The sequence below is a fragment of the Anthonomus grandis genome, chromosome 3 (genome assembly GCF_022605725.1).
Source record: "Anthonomus grandis grandis chromosome 3, icAntGran1.3, whole genome shotgun sequence".
Classification (NCBI taxonomy): domain Eukaryota; kingdom Metazoa; phylum Arthropoda; class Insecta; order Coleoptera; family Curculionidae; genus Anthonomus; species Anthonomus grandis.
This window is the reverse complement of record NC_065548.1, coordinates 22,399,709-22,416,597: the sequence shown is the minus strand read 5'-3', so window position 1 is coordinate 22,416,597 and position 16,889 is coordinate 22,399,709. Positions and strand designations below refer to the sequence as shown.

Here is a 16,889-nt window from a genome sequence, read left to right as displayed (position 1 = left end):
TTACTGCCACCACACTTAAATGGGCATATTTAAGCTCAATTTCTACAGCATGTGCTTCCAGACCTATCGGAGAATGTGTCACTAAATTATAGAGCTCGTATGTGCTTTTAGGATGGCCCTCCACCATTTTACTTTGCAAGCGCAGCAATATTTCATTGCAAGCGTTCCTAATAGGTGGATTGGCCAAGGCGGTCCTGTGCAATGGCCAGCGCGGTGGCCCGACTTGAACCCATTGGATTTTTTATGGGGGTCATGTTAAAACGCTGGGATATGAGACTTCTGTTCCCACTCAAGAAGAGCTTTTGGGACGAGTTGTTACATGCAGATTTTGCCCTAAGCATGTAACATGGGATTTCATATAAATTCGGGCAAAAGTTTATGGGTTTTGGTATCGGCTTGAAAGGGTTGTGTGATTTACAGTTTTATAAATGGAACTTGGGGTTTGATAGTAATGCCATTTATTTTTTTTAGGCTTTTGGGGTTTGATTATTTTTAGGAATGTATTTACCTATCCTATCCTGTCAGCACACCTCGGTGGAGTTAGTTGTATTATGTTTCCTTAGTCCTTATTCATGTACCTGGTGTTGGGAACTTTCTGACCTTTGATTTATTTGTCAAGAGTTTCTATGAGGCCGGTATATGTCTGGGGTATGGAGGAACTTCTAGAGGGTGCTGTTGTGCCACAGATTGCGCTATGAGTGGAGTAAATAAGACCTTTTAGATGGTGATCCGTTAGTGTAGGAAAACTTACAAATACTTTCTTCTATAGCGGAATCATGTTGGGCAAGGTATCCTAATTGATTTGAAATTGGCCTCCCCAGTTTTGCTTGCTATATTTCCCTTCAATTCTTCAAGTTAAGTTTTAGTAAATAAATGCGCCTTGACATCTGGTTTTAGTGATGGTATAAAAGACCTGCACCTGCTCTTTTGGACCTAGTTCGCCATTTCGGAGCGGTGCACCTGATCCCAAAACCTATAATACCCAAGTGTAGGTGCACTACGGATTTGTTAGTGTAACGTCAGATCTTGAACCGGTTCGAAACGAATCCGGCGTGCACCTACAGGCCAGAGCCCAACTCTCAACAGGAGCTAAAGCTAGGATTTAGTCGGACTCGGACCGAGCATATTACGTTAGAGAATTTTATAATGATGGCGGTTTGGACTTGACAATTTGTGAAAATTAAATTTAAATACTTTAGTTTTTGTAAATAATGAAAGGAGTTAAATTACAAAAAATAGAATAATATCTACTCTAGAACAGTTGTAGTAACAAAATAGACAAAGTTTAGGATAAAATAATATATTTAGGTATAAAGAAAAGACATAGCTGAATCGAACAAAACTAATTACTAAATTCAAAATTGATTTAAAAATAAAACAAGAACAAAAATAAAATATACTATATTTAAAGAAAAAACTAAAATATTAAATTATTTAGTTACACAATCGTTTGTGTGAAGAAATAAGATTTTTTATACATTTTGATAGCTAAGACGTGTTCGCCGTTCATCCAGCACTTGTCCAGCTTTGGAAAATTGTTGTTCACAGGGAACCGAGGTTGCTAGACAAAATGTATCCCTAACCAGAACGCTTAAATTGGGATAGTTATATTTTTGCTCTTTCCACTAAAGTAAATCATAGACATTAAATTTAGAATGTAAAATTTTTGTTAATAATAATAATACCTAACTCATATGAATATTATTTAAAAATCTTTTATTTTTATTAATTTTAACTATAACACTAAAAGGTGGGAACAGTTAATAGGAGAGGGTCATAAAAATAAAAAGCATAGTTCGAATCTTGGTTCAGCCCAGTGCACCTGCACCTAATTAACGGAGCTAGGTTCACAGCCGGAACTGGAGCAGGTGCACCTGATCCCAAAAAGGAACTGATCTTACCACCCCTATCTGGTTTCTAACCCTATTAGCCGATTGACAGTGACTGTGATTGACAGTAATGACTATTGGCAGCGTTGCTGTTTCCCATTAAAGTTTGGTTTCCATTTGGCGGATGACGGAGCGGCATAAATCAGGCAGAGCGACGTAAGAGAATATTTGGATTTTCGTAGCCCCGTTGGGAAAACTTTGTTAGTTTTCCATAATTTAGTATCCGAGCAGTATTACTTTGCTGTGGTATTGCGGAAGTTCTATTTTGATAGAGTGAGATTCCGCGTAGTTTGCACCATTAGGCAGGGTCAGCTCGTGTCGAAGAGAGAGAGTGACAAGTTCACTGCCAGTGACACCTGTCACTGTCTGGTCAGTTGACAGTTCCTTGTCCAGCCTGTAGCCATCCCCTTATCAGAAAGAACAGTCGACATTTTGTAGTTTTAAGGAAAATTTAAGTTCATCTTGCCGGTAATTCGGTTGAATGGAAAAATATTCCTCCCAAGTTTTGGGGTTTAATTTGATGAACGTCTAGTGGGAAGTTGTAGCCGAGAGGATTTCGGATTGACCTGATATTTTTGGATTTGGTCGGCTGCTCCCACACCATTTATGGGATTTTGAAATTTTCTAACCACAAAACGAGACTCTAGGCCTCGCTCACCACCTTGTATGTAGCAACATGTTCTTAATTGCCATAGAATTGATTGTGTGTTTATTTTACTGATTTTTTTTGTCCTCTATTTTAGAGGCCCCTCTCCTTTTTCTCATTCTCTCCCCTATTCTCTGGTCTCTTACTATTCTCTGGTTTCTTCTGGTCATCCCAACACTGTTGGCAACCGGCTTAAGGGAGCCTCAACACAGCCTGTACTGAGCATTGTGCTGTGGCTCTGCGATTTTGGATTGGAACTTGCCTGAAATCGACTTGCCCATGTGGTCGTTACCCTGGTTGTAGCTGACTGGTTCCAGAGCTGTCGAGTTAAACTACCTTAGCCAAAATACACAAGAGATTAGAGGACGCGCAAGTTTTTGCACATTTTATTTTATTATTCTCTTATTGAACGGTTTGATTTAGGGTTGGGGGTTGATTTCTTCATTTGAATTTTATGGGTTTATTTTCTTTTATGTAAAAGAAGAACGTTAAGAGGTTCTTGCTAACTCTATTAATATTAACCTGAGGGTTTTCATTTGAGTCGAGCATCGACATAATAGATTTTGACATTGAGCCTGGATCACCTTGTAAGGCATCGGCTATTTGCTACAAATAACATATTTAGTCATAGTGTTGGTTGTTGGTTAATAGGTTTTATTGCACCAACACACCATTAATTAAGGTTTTTAAATTCGAACCTTACTATTTAAAAGTTTTATTTAGATTAATGTGACTTGACTAGAGATTGTAAAAGGTATTTTAGGGCCAGTGAGGTATTGTGAATTAGGCTCCAAACATATACTTCTTGTAAACAACACGTGATCACGTTTTGGATTTTCCCCTTGAACAGTAGTTCAGTGCGGATTTGTTTTTTCCTAATTTCTCGCCTTAAGCATACCTCAAGTAACTCTTAATTCTTTTATCAATTTTATATTTATTTAAAATTACTACAGTATTACATTTTGAATAATTATCTAAATTTAAATATCTGAGTGGAATTTAATTTTTTCTATATAAATGGAAGTGACTATGTAAATTCTTGGATGATTATATCAATCTGGGGGACCCATGGATTGTTATTTGAGTTTTTCCCAAATTATTTTCAGCTTTTAGGATCTAGGTACAAGCATAAATATAGGTCATCATTTTCTTGATTAAGGGGGGCTTATATTACCATCATAATATATCAGGGTTTGGTGTAAAATATTTAAATCAAGTGGCGCTCTTATTAAAATTGCTCCCACTACCTTCTCCACTGCCTAAAAGCTGGCGGCCACCAAATCTCTGAATCTTTTAAAACAAAATTTGCTTGTCTGGACTTAATAAGTCTGGAATAATTTTTTTTTTGTGGTTGGATAGTAGGTATGACTCACACGGGTTGGAAATAAATTGGTTTGAACCGAGTTACGCGCTACAGAGTAATTGCTGCATATGCAGAGGTTTAAAATACAATCGAGGTATTTATATGAGTTCTAAATTTATATAAGTTCTAGCTATGTTTGACATTAATAAATTTATTATATTCACTTTTTTCTTTTTGTTTTTTGGAGGGTGTTCGAGTAAAAAGTAATCAAATATCAAAATCAAAAAAATTATTGTTTTATTTTTTAAGAATTTGATATGTAGTATATATCAAATTCTTTATGATCAGTAGATATTTATAGAAATTAATTAAATAATAATGAATCAAAGAATTTTATTGCAAATTTTGAATGCCTACCGTAAAAATTATCAAACCGATGAAACAAAAAATTTAAATTTTAGGGAAAAATAGATTTCGAAGAATAGTTTTTATTTTTTTATGCAATAACTGTACGTCGAAGAAGAAAACGCCAGAAGACGAAATTTACTTTAAATTAAGTAAAGATTTAAAAAATATTTTTTATTTGAAAAAAACAGTAGCGTATTACTTAATTAAGTTCTAGTCCGCTTGAACGCCACTGGTAAAATAAAAAAATTAATTATATATTAGAAAATAGTACTAGATGCATAAAAACTACCTATTTATTTTCAGAAAAATATCTACAGGGATGTCAAATTTATCGTGAAAAATAAGATTTTTTCTTAAATTTTTTTCACTCTATACGGTCAAAATCTAATCATTATAGGGGTTTATGGCACAAACTTGTCTAGTTTGAGGCTCTCTAAAACCCCTTTAATTTTGTCCCGCTAATTATGAAATATCCTGTATATATTAGATAAAAAATACTTCAGCAAAAGTTAGTTAAAAATATTTTTTTAAACGTTTGTATAAAACGTAAAAAAAACAGTCTTTAATTAAATTTAACTGTCAGTTTTATCTTAAAGGTGCATTTATTAATGCTCCCTTATTTTCAATTTAAATAATAAAGTATATGAAATTTTAGGAATTTTATTCCAAATTCACAGAAACATGCCAGTCAATGAAAATCGGAAAATTACAATACATAATTTTCCAAGGCAAATAACCTGCTTATTTGATTTAGCTGGTTTAAAGTGTAGTGTCTATGATCTCTTTTATCAAATATATGAAAAAATTATATATATTCACTTTAGAGAAAGGTCAACAGGCTATGGGGCAATTAAACTCGTATGTTATCTTTTATTAAAAATAAAAAAGCTACATAAATTTTATATTGTAATATAGTTGATTCAGTTTAATAAATTAATAGCAGACAAATGATTTATTAAAATCCTTGTTTAAAATACTTAAATATTTAAATATTTAGTGATAAAATATGACAAATAAAAACTATCTGAAAAAGATATTTACCATAAGAAAAAACGTCACTTTTAAAATGTGGCCATTGCGTTTAATATTAAAGATGCAGCTGCGTGAATTAACTAAATTAATAACGTAAATTAATAGAGTAACCGGAACCGTAATACTAGGATTCAGGCTTAATCACCTACCATGAGTTTAAAATAAAATAAACACATTTTACCTATTAACCCAAATGATAAAGAAGTCTAATCAATAATGAAAATATATGCATTAAATAATGAAATGCAGCTGCGTAAATTATAAAAATTATAACGTCTATTAACAAACTAACCAGAACCGCATTAATACGATTCAGGCTTAACCTTGACCTATTTGTCAAAATAAAAATTTATCCCTGAACTACTACTGATACATTTTTATTACATATGTACTACTGATGGGTTCATAATAATAAAATTGCCACAAAATCAATAAAAAAAACCTTTATTCAAAAATTTAAAATTACTTGCGTATATTACAGTACATAAACCGATTTACTTTTTTCAGGAGGTACTTGAGGCTGCTCAGAAACTGGATTCGCAACCCCCAAAAGTTCAGCAATGAGGATTCGTACATTTGAGTGCACCTTCTTGTTGGCCATTCTGAGTCGCAAATATTCATCTATTAATTGCTTCCCAAGAGTTTTGATAAATGAGTATCGTTTGATTTCTTTACCTTTTAATGCAAATTGGTACAATGATCGAGAATTTACACCTGCAATGTTCAATATAGCAATAAATTGCCATTGGCCAACGGTTAGTTCTTCTGGATACTGAATACAATGCACGTTTCGCATCTAATGCGTCAACTCCAGATTTCGTTTCATTATAAAAATTAATTATATCCGGCTTTTTGGTTGTTTCGTTGACAGAATTGTCATGATGCATGCTAGAAAGTAATATAACGATTTAACTTTTTTTTGGCACATAGCTCACTATAATGGTTAAACAAGTAAATCCAAACGTTGATGAATGAATTGCACGTTTTCGGTTCGGTAAAAATTCAGATGGTACAGATTTTTTATTTTTTCGTAAGGTTCCCACGTACGTCAAACTGTTTTTCTTGAGTTCGTCGACGAGTTCCACTGAACTATACTAGTTGTCCCCGGTGATGTTCCTGTTGGTGCCTTTAACACACTCTACAAGCCTAAGAACCACTCTTGTTGGATTTGATAATGTAGGCTTTTTTGCACCATCAACTTTTATTTCGGAACCGGCATAAATCTCTGCATCTACGAGATAATGCGTTTTAGCGTCAGCTGCACTTTAATTCCATATTTGGCAGGTTTGTTCGGAATATACATCCGAAATCCACACCTTCCTTGAAACGGTACAAGCTTTTCGTCTACAGTTAGGTAAATTCCCGGTGAATAACATGACTTTGATCTAGCTACAAACTCATCAAATAATTCCGACACAGCGGCCAACTTATCAGTTTTTACTCTTTCTTTTCGGGTTTCTACATTGTCAAATTTGAGACAGCTCAATAAAAACGAAAATTGGCCAGACATATAGAATGGACGTCTTCATGATTAGATTTAAAGATGAACTGAAGATAAAACAACCCAAAAAACGCCTTGATTTCACATATGTTGGTATTTTTAGTAAACGAAGGCCAAAATTTAGTTTGTGTCATCTCAAACACTCAACAACTAACTTTTGTATCATCTCAATAGAAATTAGTAGACTTCAAGCATCTACAGGCTCACGTGGAGGATTATTACGAGCAGGGCCAATAAGGCCAGGCAAGATAGTAACCAAATTATGAGCAGGGGTCCTACCTCTAATACCTGCTGTTTTTGACCATTTGGTATTGTCTTTCCCATATCAACTGTTCTTGATGGGCAACTCTTTTTCTTCCGAATCGGAGTTTTCTTGCTCTGTTTCGGAATTGTGTTCGCTTAGTATTTCATTGTCCTCTTCATTCTCCTCACTCTCTTCAGTCAATCTTTCTAGTTCCTCTAACACAGCTTCTCTGTTTGGAACACCAACGGATACACTTTTCTTGCTCGAGCTCATTTGGTTTGAGTCTTCCATACTTTCCCAAAAGTCTTCAGACTCTAAAATATTTCTTAACGCATCTTCTGACAATGCCCTAGAACTGGACGCCATTGTAATGCATTTACTGAAAGATAGTAAAAAAACACATTTTATATCTATTAACTTATACCTTATGGACACTAGTACCTATTCTTGTGAAATAGATAAATATCTTGCAAAAAATAACCACGAAATAGATACATTCAAACCAATAAGCAGTTATTAACTTGTCGCGTATTTACTACTGTGAAGGTTGGTGGGTCCTCAGGACTCAGTAAACACTGCCTTCGAACCTCGCCGACACGAACGAATACTGAAGTATGAATATATGCCGGCGAAATCACGCGTATGGTATTGCGAAGGAGTACCGAGACCACGAGTATCCAATATTGCCAAACTTAAAAAATTTATTCTATTTAAAAATAGGATGGGTCCTCAGTACCCATCAGTAGTAGCTACGGGATATGTAAGATACAATGAAAGGTAAATAAGTAAGAGTCAGATTTTATCTTATCTTCTTGTGAATGATTTTTTAACTTTTTTGCTAATTGCAGGACATTAGTTTGGCAAGCTTCTAATTAAATTTTCAATTTCGTTTTGTATAATTTATAGCCATTGCTCTTGCATACATTTTAGCAACTCTACCCTTTATTTATTTAAAATTGGTATTTCCAACTTGTGTCAATTCGACTTAAACAAAAAAAATTGAAGCAGATCTTGCAATATGCGGACGTAGAAAATACCAAATGTTTATCTATTTCTGTCGAGGATGCATAAACACTTGATTTTGGAAATTTATCCCGATAATCGTTTGCTCTTAAAAATCTTTCAACGGAACCAGTTTAGACTAAAAATCTATCAAAACTAAAGCCCAAACTATCAAAGTTTTACCTTGTCAACTTCTTAAAGGGTTTGCAAATAAAACACGTTGCAATATGTTCGCCACACCCTCACCCTTCTTGAATCAGGACGTAAATCAAACCTTAATTTATCAGTAAAAAGAATGTCTGCCCATTCATACTTATGCCAATTCTATTGTTTTTTGGCATATCCTAATCTCCTTGCACGCTTTGCTTGGAAGAGTTCTTTAATGGAACGACTGGCGTAAAGATTGTTTTCATATAACTTATTTTCTATTTTTTGCGAAGTGACACTAATATGATGAATAAATTAAATTATTTTGTTCTTTAACTGCCATGACCTTTCTTGTTTGAATTTACAGAATTATTAAAAATCCGTCGCATTAAATTTCAGTAGTATTTTTAAAGTAGTATTTTCGTTGGATGATATCTACGGTAACTTGGTACTGCGGTAACTGACAATTACGAAAAATTCAAAAGAAATTATTTAAACAGATTGGACCACCCCTAGGCTCAACAAATATAAAAACTTTTATATTAGATTGTTTGAAAGAGCCCTAAATTTAATTAAGTTAAACAAAAATTGATGATGGTCGCAAGAATATTAAACGTCATATAATCAATTTTAAATTACCCCTTGTTAACTATAGAAATTATTAATTTTCATTTTAAGAGGCTTAAAGAGCCTTCAAAGAATCCCAAAAATAATTAGTACCATTTTTATTAATTTATTATTAGAATCCAAATTGTTTTACAAATGAAAAATTATTTTGTTTCTGTCAAGCACTTCTGCAATAAAGATTCTTATATTTTTTCTGCCAATATAAGTGCTTGAAAGGGTTTTTAAAGAATCCAAAAAAAATGCAACTTTGACAATTAGAATCCAAAATATTTACTGTTCCATAAGAGAGAAGTTATTTTGTTTTTTACACGCGCTCCTCTAGAAAAGATTTCCACTTAATAATTCCGAATAATGTGATTTAAATAACGCTATAAAAAATATTTGGATTTCTCCAGAAATGTAAGAATATTTAAAAAATAAAATAATAATTAAAAATAAAATGAACGGTATTTAATACGCGTCAAATTATACGAGAGATTTTAATGGCACGCCTAAATTTAGAATATTCTGTACATAATAACAATGCTAGGATTACTATTTTAAAACAAGTATTTTTTAAAAATAAGGTATTTAATAAACTTAATTTTTTTAGGTATTTATCTTTTAAATCAGACAAAATTTGAATATTAATTTAAACTTTTTTAAAAAAATTAAGTAAAATTTTTTTTTTTAATATTTTAAGCCAACTATCAAATACTGAAAATTAAGAAGAAATGGGTTAGGAAAAATGGGCCACCCTATATTATGCTTGACAAAGATAAAAACTCTGACATTAAAGTCTTGGTAAAGGTCCTTAACTAAATTAAGTATCAAAAAATTTGATGATTGTGGCTAAAATACAAATAATAATAAAGGTAATACTATTCCTTTAAAATAAGCATTTATTTGCTATAGGGATTATCATTTTTTAAGAAGCTAAACAACCTCCAAAAAATCCCAAAAGTCGACATTTTGACCACTAGGCACCATGATATTTGATGTTTCATAAGTAAAAATTTATATTGTTTTATAGGCACCTTGGCAATAAGTTTTTAAATATTTAAATTGCCGCTTCAAATAACCTAAAAAAAAAACAATCTGAATTTTATTGAAAAATATTACAATTTTTGTAATTTCTAAGCGGTTTTTTGTACTCCATTCACATTTTTTGAGATTTCAGTAACATGCCTATATTTGGCACGATCTCTATACTATAAACATATAGAAAGGAAATCGAAAAAAAGACTATATAAAAATTTTTATAGAAAGAAATAATAAATAATTTAAAACGTAAAACAAAAATTTTATTTATCGACATTTATGTATTTTTTGTTTTAGGTGAATATCCAGCAGCAATGCACCACGGACACGGAACACTAAGCAGAACTTCACACGCAACGCTACTGCTTAGCTTAGTACTAATTCTTCTGATACGACCAATAACGTAACAAAATTGCATTTAAGTACCATTGATGGGTGATATCGAATCTCCTCCGTAAAAAGGTGGACTTACAAAAACATTTTTTTACTTTTTTATATAATTAGAGAATTTCTTGGTTGATATTGCAAGTATAGAATTTAGTTTTTTGACACAGAAGTTTGACCTTATGGAGAGTTTAAATATTAGTTGTTTTCTTCTAAATAAAAATGGAAAATAATATTCGAAAATGTTAAAATTTGTTTAAGAAATGTTCGTTGTTCTTTTTGGTATATTCTAGTTAGATTTGACTTATGTTTATACTTATTGATTAAACTGCCAATTGTTTTCGTTCTTAACATATTTTTTTAAAAAAATAAAAAACAGTTTACATATTTTTAGAGACAATAATTTTTTAACTATTATAAAACAATTTGCAACTTTCTCCTTAATTACTCGAATATTAAATGAAATTAACTTTAAATGGCTATAATTTTCCTTTTATGCAATTAACAGTGAGAGCCAAAAGTCCGGAATAAATTCATTTAAAATTCAGGGGTATGCTCAAAAAAAAAGGCCCGGACACGTCGATTTTTATTTTTAACTGCGAGTTTTCTTACTATAATTTTGTATATACAGGGTGATCCAAAAATAAGTTATGACCATCAACTTCAATTTTTGAAATGGAAATACCTATTTTTTATTCTGTATTCTTAAAAAACAGAAAATTCTAGACATATTTCATGTACAATATCCTATACCTATCTTTATTTGTTTTTGAGTTATTGACAGTTGAAGATCGGCAGATTTGCACTTTTGACATGTTATAAAATCCAAACGGTTAGACATTGACAAATGCGGTTTGCACTTTTAATCGAAGCTTTTTTAAAACCATCTGTTGACACTAGCTAGTAAGTGTCAACAGGTACTGAGAAATTTACGGTTCAATTTCTAAAAAAACATACAAAAAATATTAATGTATTTAATCAAAAGTATTGTATAAACGTTGAACAGAAAGAAACTATTCTAATCTAGACCAAATTAAATGTTCAAACTGAGCACCATTAACTTCTTGACAGTAAGCGAGTCTTGATTCGAATTCTCTCAGAACGTTGCGTTTCATTTCTTAAGGTATTCGTTGAATATCATTTCTTATATTATTTCTCAATTCTTCTAAATTGTTGGGTTTATTTACATACACTATATGCTTTAAATAACTCCACAAAAAGAAGTCCAAAGAAGTCAAGTCGGGGGACCTAGCAGGCCACTCCAATTGACTCCTTCGCCCAATCCATCGACCCGGAAATACCTCACTTAAATATTGGCGCACGGCTCTGCTGAAGTGTGGCGGCGCGCCATCTTGCTGGAACCAAATTGAAGCTTCTGGGATATTGGGATTATTTGCATTTGGAAACATCAAACATAAAGCGGGAATCAGTTCGTTCCTTAAGAATTCCAAATAACGTTGACCTGTTAAGGTACCTTCGAAGAAAACTGGACCTATGACTCTGTCATTGATAATGCCGGCCCAAACGTTCACAGATTGAGGATATTGGGTATGAGCTTCAATCACCCAATTTGGATTGGAGGAAGATCAGTAACGGCAGTTCTGTCTGTTCACTGTACCATTGAGGCAGAAGGTCGACTCGTCAGAAAAAATTATTCTACGAGTAAAAAGACGGTCGTTATGGCAGACATTCATTATAGTTTCGCAAAACTCTAATCGACGATCTGTATCATCTTCGTTAAGTTCGTGGATTAATTTTAATTTATAGGGATGATATTTTGCCTTTTTCAAAATCCTTCTTAAAGATGTTTTTCCAACATCGTTATCTAGTGCTGCCTGTCTAGTCGGTGTATGAGGATTTTCTTCATTGGACAAAACAACATTTAACTTCTTTTCCTCGGAAATTAAGGGACGACCCGATCTGGGTCGATCTCTGACGTGACCTAATTCCCTAAATTTTCTTTCTAGTTTGCTAACGGTAGATTGAGATATTGTCTTATCAGGATACTTGGTATTAAACATTTCACAAACCTGGTGCGATCACCACATCCTATCATAATTAGTATTTCTATTCTCTCAGTTTCACTTAACTTATTCATCTTTTCAGGCAATATTAAATTTTACAATAAACAAGGATAAGACTGCTTGATACCTGTCACTTCAAAAAATGATGACTACATCATTGCAACAACGGATGAAAAAACACAAAAAACAAGGTTACCTTAGTAAGGATGTTACATAGTTGCATGAATTATTGTATCATGCAACTATTCAGTTCAGAAATTCAACCGTAAATTTCTCAGTATCTGTTGACACTAGCTAGCTAGCAGCTCGCAGTTAAAAATAAAAATCGACGTGTCCGAGCGTTTTTTTTTTGAACATACCCCTGAATTTTAAATGAATTTATTCCGGACTTTTGGCTCTCACTGTATGTATTACGCAACGATACTATCATATTACAAAGGTTTATTTGAAATTAATTAGGTAAATTTTTAAAGTGCTGGCATTTGGGCAGAAGGTTCTTCAAAACTCTTGTTACCCCTATGGATAGTAATAAATATTTTTTGAATATTTAATTTGATCTTAGAAACAAAATAAAAATACCTTAAAAAAACTGTTTTTAGTTTTTAACACTAAAAAAATATCATAATATTAAAATATGTGATTTTTCTTGGGTTGTAAAAATTATTTGTACATACTAAACTGGTGTAAAAAAGTAACCAATTTTTAAGGAAAACTAGTAAAAAAGGATGTGGTTCTTTTAACAGTGTACCTACTGTCTTTATAATAATTCCTCAAATGTTTAACTCATTGCCATTGTTATAGGAAATTCACAATTCCTTAAAACGTGGTACTCTTTTTATAGCCTATAGTCATAAGTAAAACTTTTATCTACTATGCTATTAATACCAATAATAAAATGTTTTAATAATGTGTTTAAAAATATAGCAATTAATTGTATAAAAAACAATATAAATTGTTATATGAAAGTAATTGTTTACTGGCAATTTAATGTTGACCAAAAATGATGCGAAACTTTTATTTGTTAAATTCTAAAATAAAAATATAAAGTTTTTTTTTGTGCAGTATATTAAAATATCAGAATATGAAAAAATATCACATGAAGATTTAGGAACAATATACTTACAACTTAAGTTTTTGATTACTCACTGATAAAGTTTATTAAAATATATTGTTATAATTACAAATACAAAAGTTTTGTTGAATAATCTTTTAAAAGCTAAAAGAATTAAGTGTGAGGACCAAGGCAAAGCATCATTGGTGTTAATTAATTTAGGAGCAAAAAATATTTTAATTGTTAAGTACTTTAGTATTCAGTGGATTCTTAAATAATTGAGATACTAAAATTATATGGATGTAAAAATTGTTATTTAATAAAATATTTCTTTAATTATTTTATAAACTTATCAAACAATAGAATGCAGACTCTATTAAAATCGATTTTTGTTTTTAATTAGCACAAATAATTTAATTTTAACGGAACTCTTATTCATTTTTAAGTGTTTAACTGGCTTATACAATCTAGATAGTACAAGCTTTTTACAATTTTTTGTATTAAATATTATTTTAACGTACATTCATACCCACTAGTTTTTAAATAAAACTCAAAACATCGAGATAAAAATCTTTAGTTTTATTTTCTTTAGTATTAGAAATTGTAATCTCTTTTATTTATATTTAGTAATTTGAGTTTTGGTTAAAATTTAAAATATTTTGTGCTATTAATATCGTTTTTAATTTAAAATTAAACAAATCATATTGTTATTGAGTTTAACAAATTAAATTATATACCTTAAGGATAAGTAATTTACAAATATTGTACATATCAATAAATATAAACTTCTATGTATATTAACCTGATCGTCTATAAATATATTCTATAGTTGTTACATATTACACGAAAAATCTTATGTAAATATTGTGAAAATTTGCAACTTCTTAGATGTAATGATGTTATTACGTTTTGTATATATTATACCGTAGATAATATGTTCAATTTATTGTAAAATTCATAACATACATAATATATTAGTTATTTAACAAGTCTTTGTTTTTTTTATAGCTTATCATTTGACTTTTATAAAAACTATGATATTAGTTAATATTTATAAATAAATATTAAAAAAAATAAAATATTCTAATGTGGTCGTTTGTAGTTTGAAAGTAATTAAAGTTTATAGTTTCTAAAGATTTAATAATAAATAAAGCTAAAAACTTATATCAAGTAGCCTTGCTAATTGGCTACGTATAGTTAGCACTTTAGAATTCACGTAAATTTTTTTTAAATAGCCTTCATCTTCCATATTAAAGTATATAATATGTTCTCTGATAAATCATATACAGTGCTTTCATTTCAAAAAAATACACCCTTAATAACATTCTTAAAAAAAAAAAAAAAAAAAAAAAAAAAAAAACACGTCAACTTAGATATACAGGGGGACGTTTAATTATGCATTTACTGAAGTTCTGTCAATCACCTCCTCACCTCCAGCTAACCTTACTTTAATATGTCAAATGGGAACTTCCATCGTGTGATAAATCATAGTAAGGAGCATAAAATTTTCTATTCAACGGTACAAAAAAAAATGAAATCGGTAGATGTGTAGGCAAATAGTTAGCGAAGAAGTAGGCAAATAGTTAGCAATTAAAGTTTAAATCGGTAGGGTAGAAAAACAAAATTAATTAGTTTAACAAATTTGTTTTATTAAATGTTCAAAATCCGCGCCGTTATTAGCAAGACAATAAAAAAGCCTATTTTCAAACTCCTTACGAACATTGGCAAGGGTCTGCCCGCTAATTTCTCTGCATTCTTGAAATATTCAATTTTTTAAATTCTCAATACTCTCAGGTGGGGTTTTATAAACTTTGCTTTTTAAGTAGCCCCAAAGAAAAAAGTATAGTGGGGTAAGGTCCGGAGACCGCGCAGGCCATTCGATTGCACCACGTCTGCTAATCCACTTTTCTCGAAAATTTTCATCCAGCCACTCTCGAACTACCAAAGTGTAGTGTGCGGGAGCTCCATCCTGCTGAAAATGTATGTTATATGCGATTATATTGACCTTATGTAACAGGTCACGATCCCACGGTGTCGCAATAGCAACGACCGCCGGAACTTACTCAGCATATTTCGAAATATGGAATTTACCGTGAGATATGCCAATTAAGCAATCAATTTTAAATATAAATAGAATGTTTTCCAATAAAAAGTACAGTAGTATTATAATAAATTTAAGCACGTTACTCTGTCCGTTTAATTTTTGAATAAATATAATTTAAAGTAAAAATATTGTTTTTAAAAATATAAAATAGTTTTTCAAGTTTTAACAACTGGCGCAGTCGCATAGCATTCTTCAACGTCATTAGAACAAGGAAAAGGCCTAACTAGTGACGGTGGATTCCAATCCTTTAAAGAAAACGAACCAGAAAGAAAAGACGTCCTCACTCAGAGAGCTGTGGAAGGAACACCGAGTGAAACCCCTGACAGCCCGATCTAGAGAACAAGACGATCAATGTTGCTGATTCTGTAAGTAATCGAATCATCCCGTTATTTTATTATTATTGTTGTATTATTTTGGTGAAATACTGTACGATTTAAACCATACGTCATTTAACAATTTGCTAATTTTAACCTTATTATTAATAATTTTCAATTTTAATTAACTTTAGAGAAAATTGAGTCTAAATCAATTTCCTTTACAATAAGCAAATTTAAAAAAAAAAATAAACAAATAAATAAATTATAAGAATTACTAGAGAATTTTACAATAATTAATTTTAATTAAATTTCAATTTTATTATAAGAGCTTTAATAACATAAATAAATAAAAATGCCTGAAACTCGCTCTCAAGCAACACGTGAAGAGGAAGTAGAACCATATAAACTTTCAGAAATATTTTCTATTGTCCCAGAATTTGAAGGTGACCAAATTTCTTTGTGTTCCTTTTTAAATGCGTGTGATTGTGCATTTAAAATGGCCAATAATGATCAGAAACTTCTTTTAACTATACATGTCAAAAATAAACTCAAGGGAAGAGCAGCACAGCTAATAAACTCCCGAAATCCAGCTACTTATAATGAAATTAAGCAATTACTAAATTTGCACTTTGGAGATTCTAGAGATCTCACATCCCTTATTCAGGATTTACAAAGATTACGTCAAACACCCGGCGAATCCGCTTTAACCTTTTATAATCGTGTTCAAGTACTTAATGCGAAAATGTTATCAAGTATTCAAAAAGCTGCTAATCTTACTAATGATCAAAAAGTCGCGCAAAATATCCTTGTTGAAACAATGGCATTAAATACTCTCCTTACGGGACTTGAACCTAGATTAGGACAAATAATAAGAGCAGGAAATCCCCGTAACCTCGTAGAAGCACATACTCGTATTAGAAGAGAGCTTCGTATTAGAAGAGAGCGACGATTTCAATTCGAACCTCAATTTTCCAGAGCAAACATTTCTATAAGCCCATTATTAACCGTTAATCCCAAAAATCTCTACTATATTAACGACTTAACAAATACCTTTAAACTCCTAATCGACACAGGAGCAGGAATTTCTATATTTAAAGAAAATACGGTAAAAAATCTTCCTACCCGATTTCCAGAAAACGTATCCATTCAAGGAATAACAAATGAAAAACTTCTTATAAAAGAATCCACTC

At 31.4% G+C, this 16,889-nt stretch overlaps 1 protein-coding gene across 1 annotated transcript in view; it reads left to right on the top strand.

Annotated features, from left to right (window-relative positions):
- Positions 1–13,798, top strand: part of LOC126734617 (zwei Ig domain protein zig-8) — a 502,147-nt gene extending 488,349 nt beyond the window's left edge. Inside the window, exon 7 of the mRNA XM_050438315.1 lies at positions 10,117–13,798. Within this exon, the coding sequence (XP_050294272.1) occupies positions 10,117–10,226 (110 nt within the window). The 3' untranslated portion in view covers positions 10,227–13,798. The remainder of the gene's footprint in view (positions 1–10,116) is intronic.
- Positions 13,799–16,889: the final 3,091 nt, after the last annotated feature.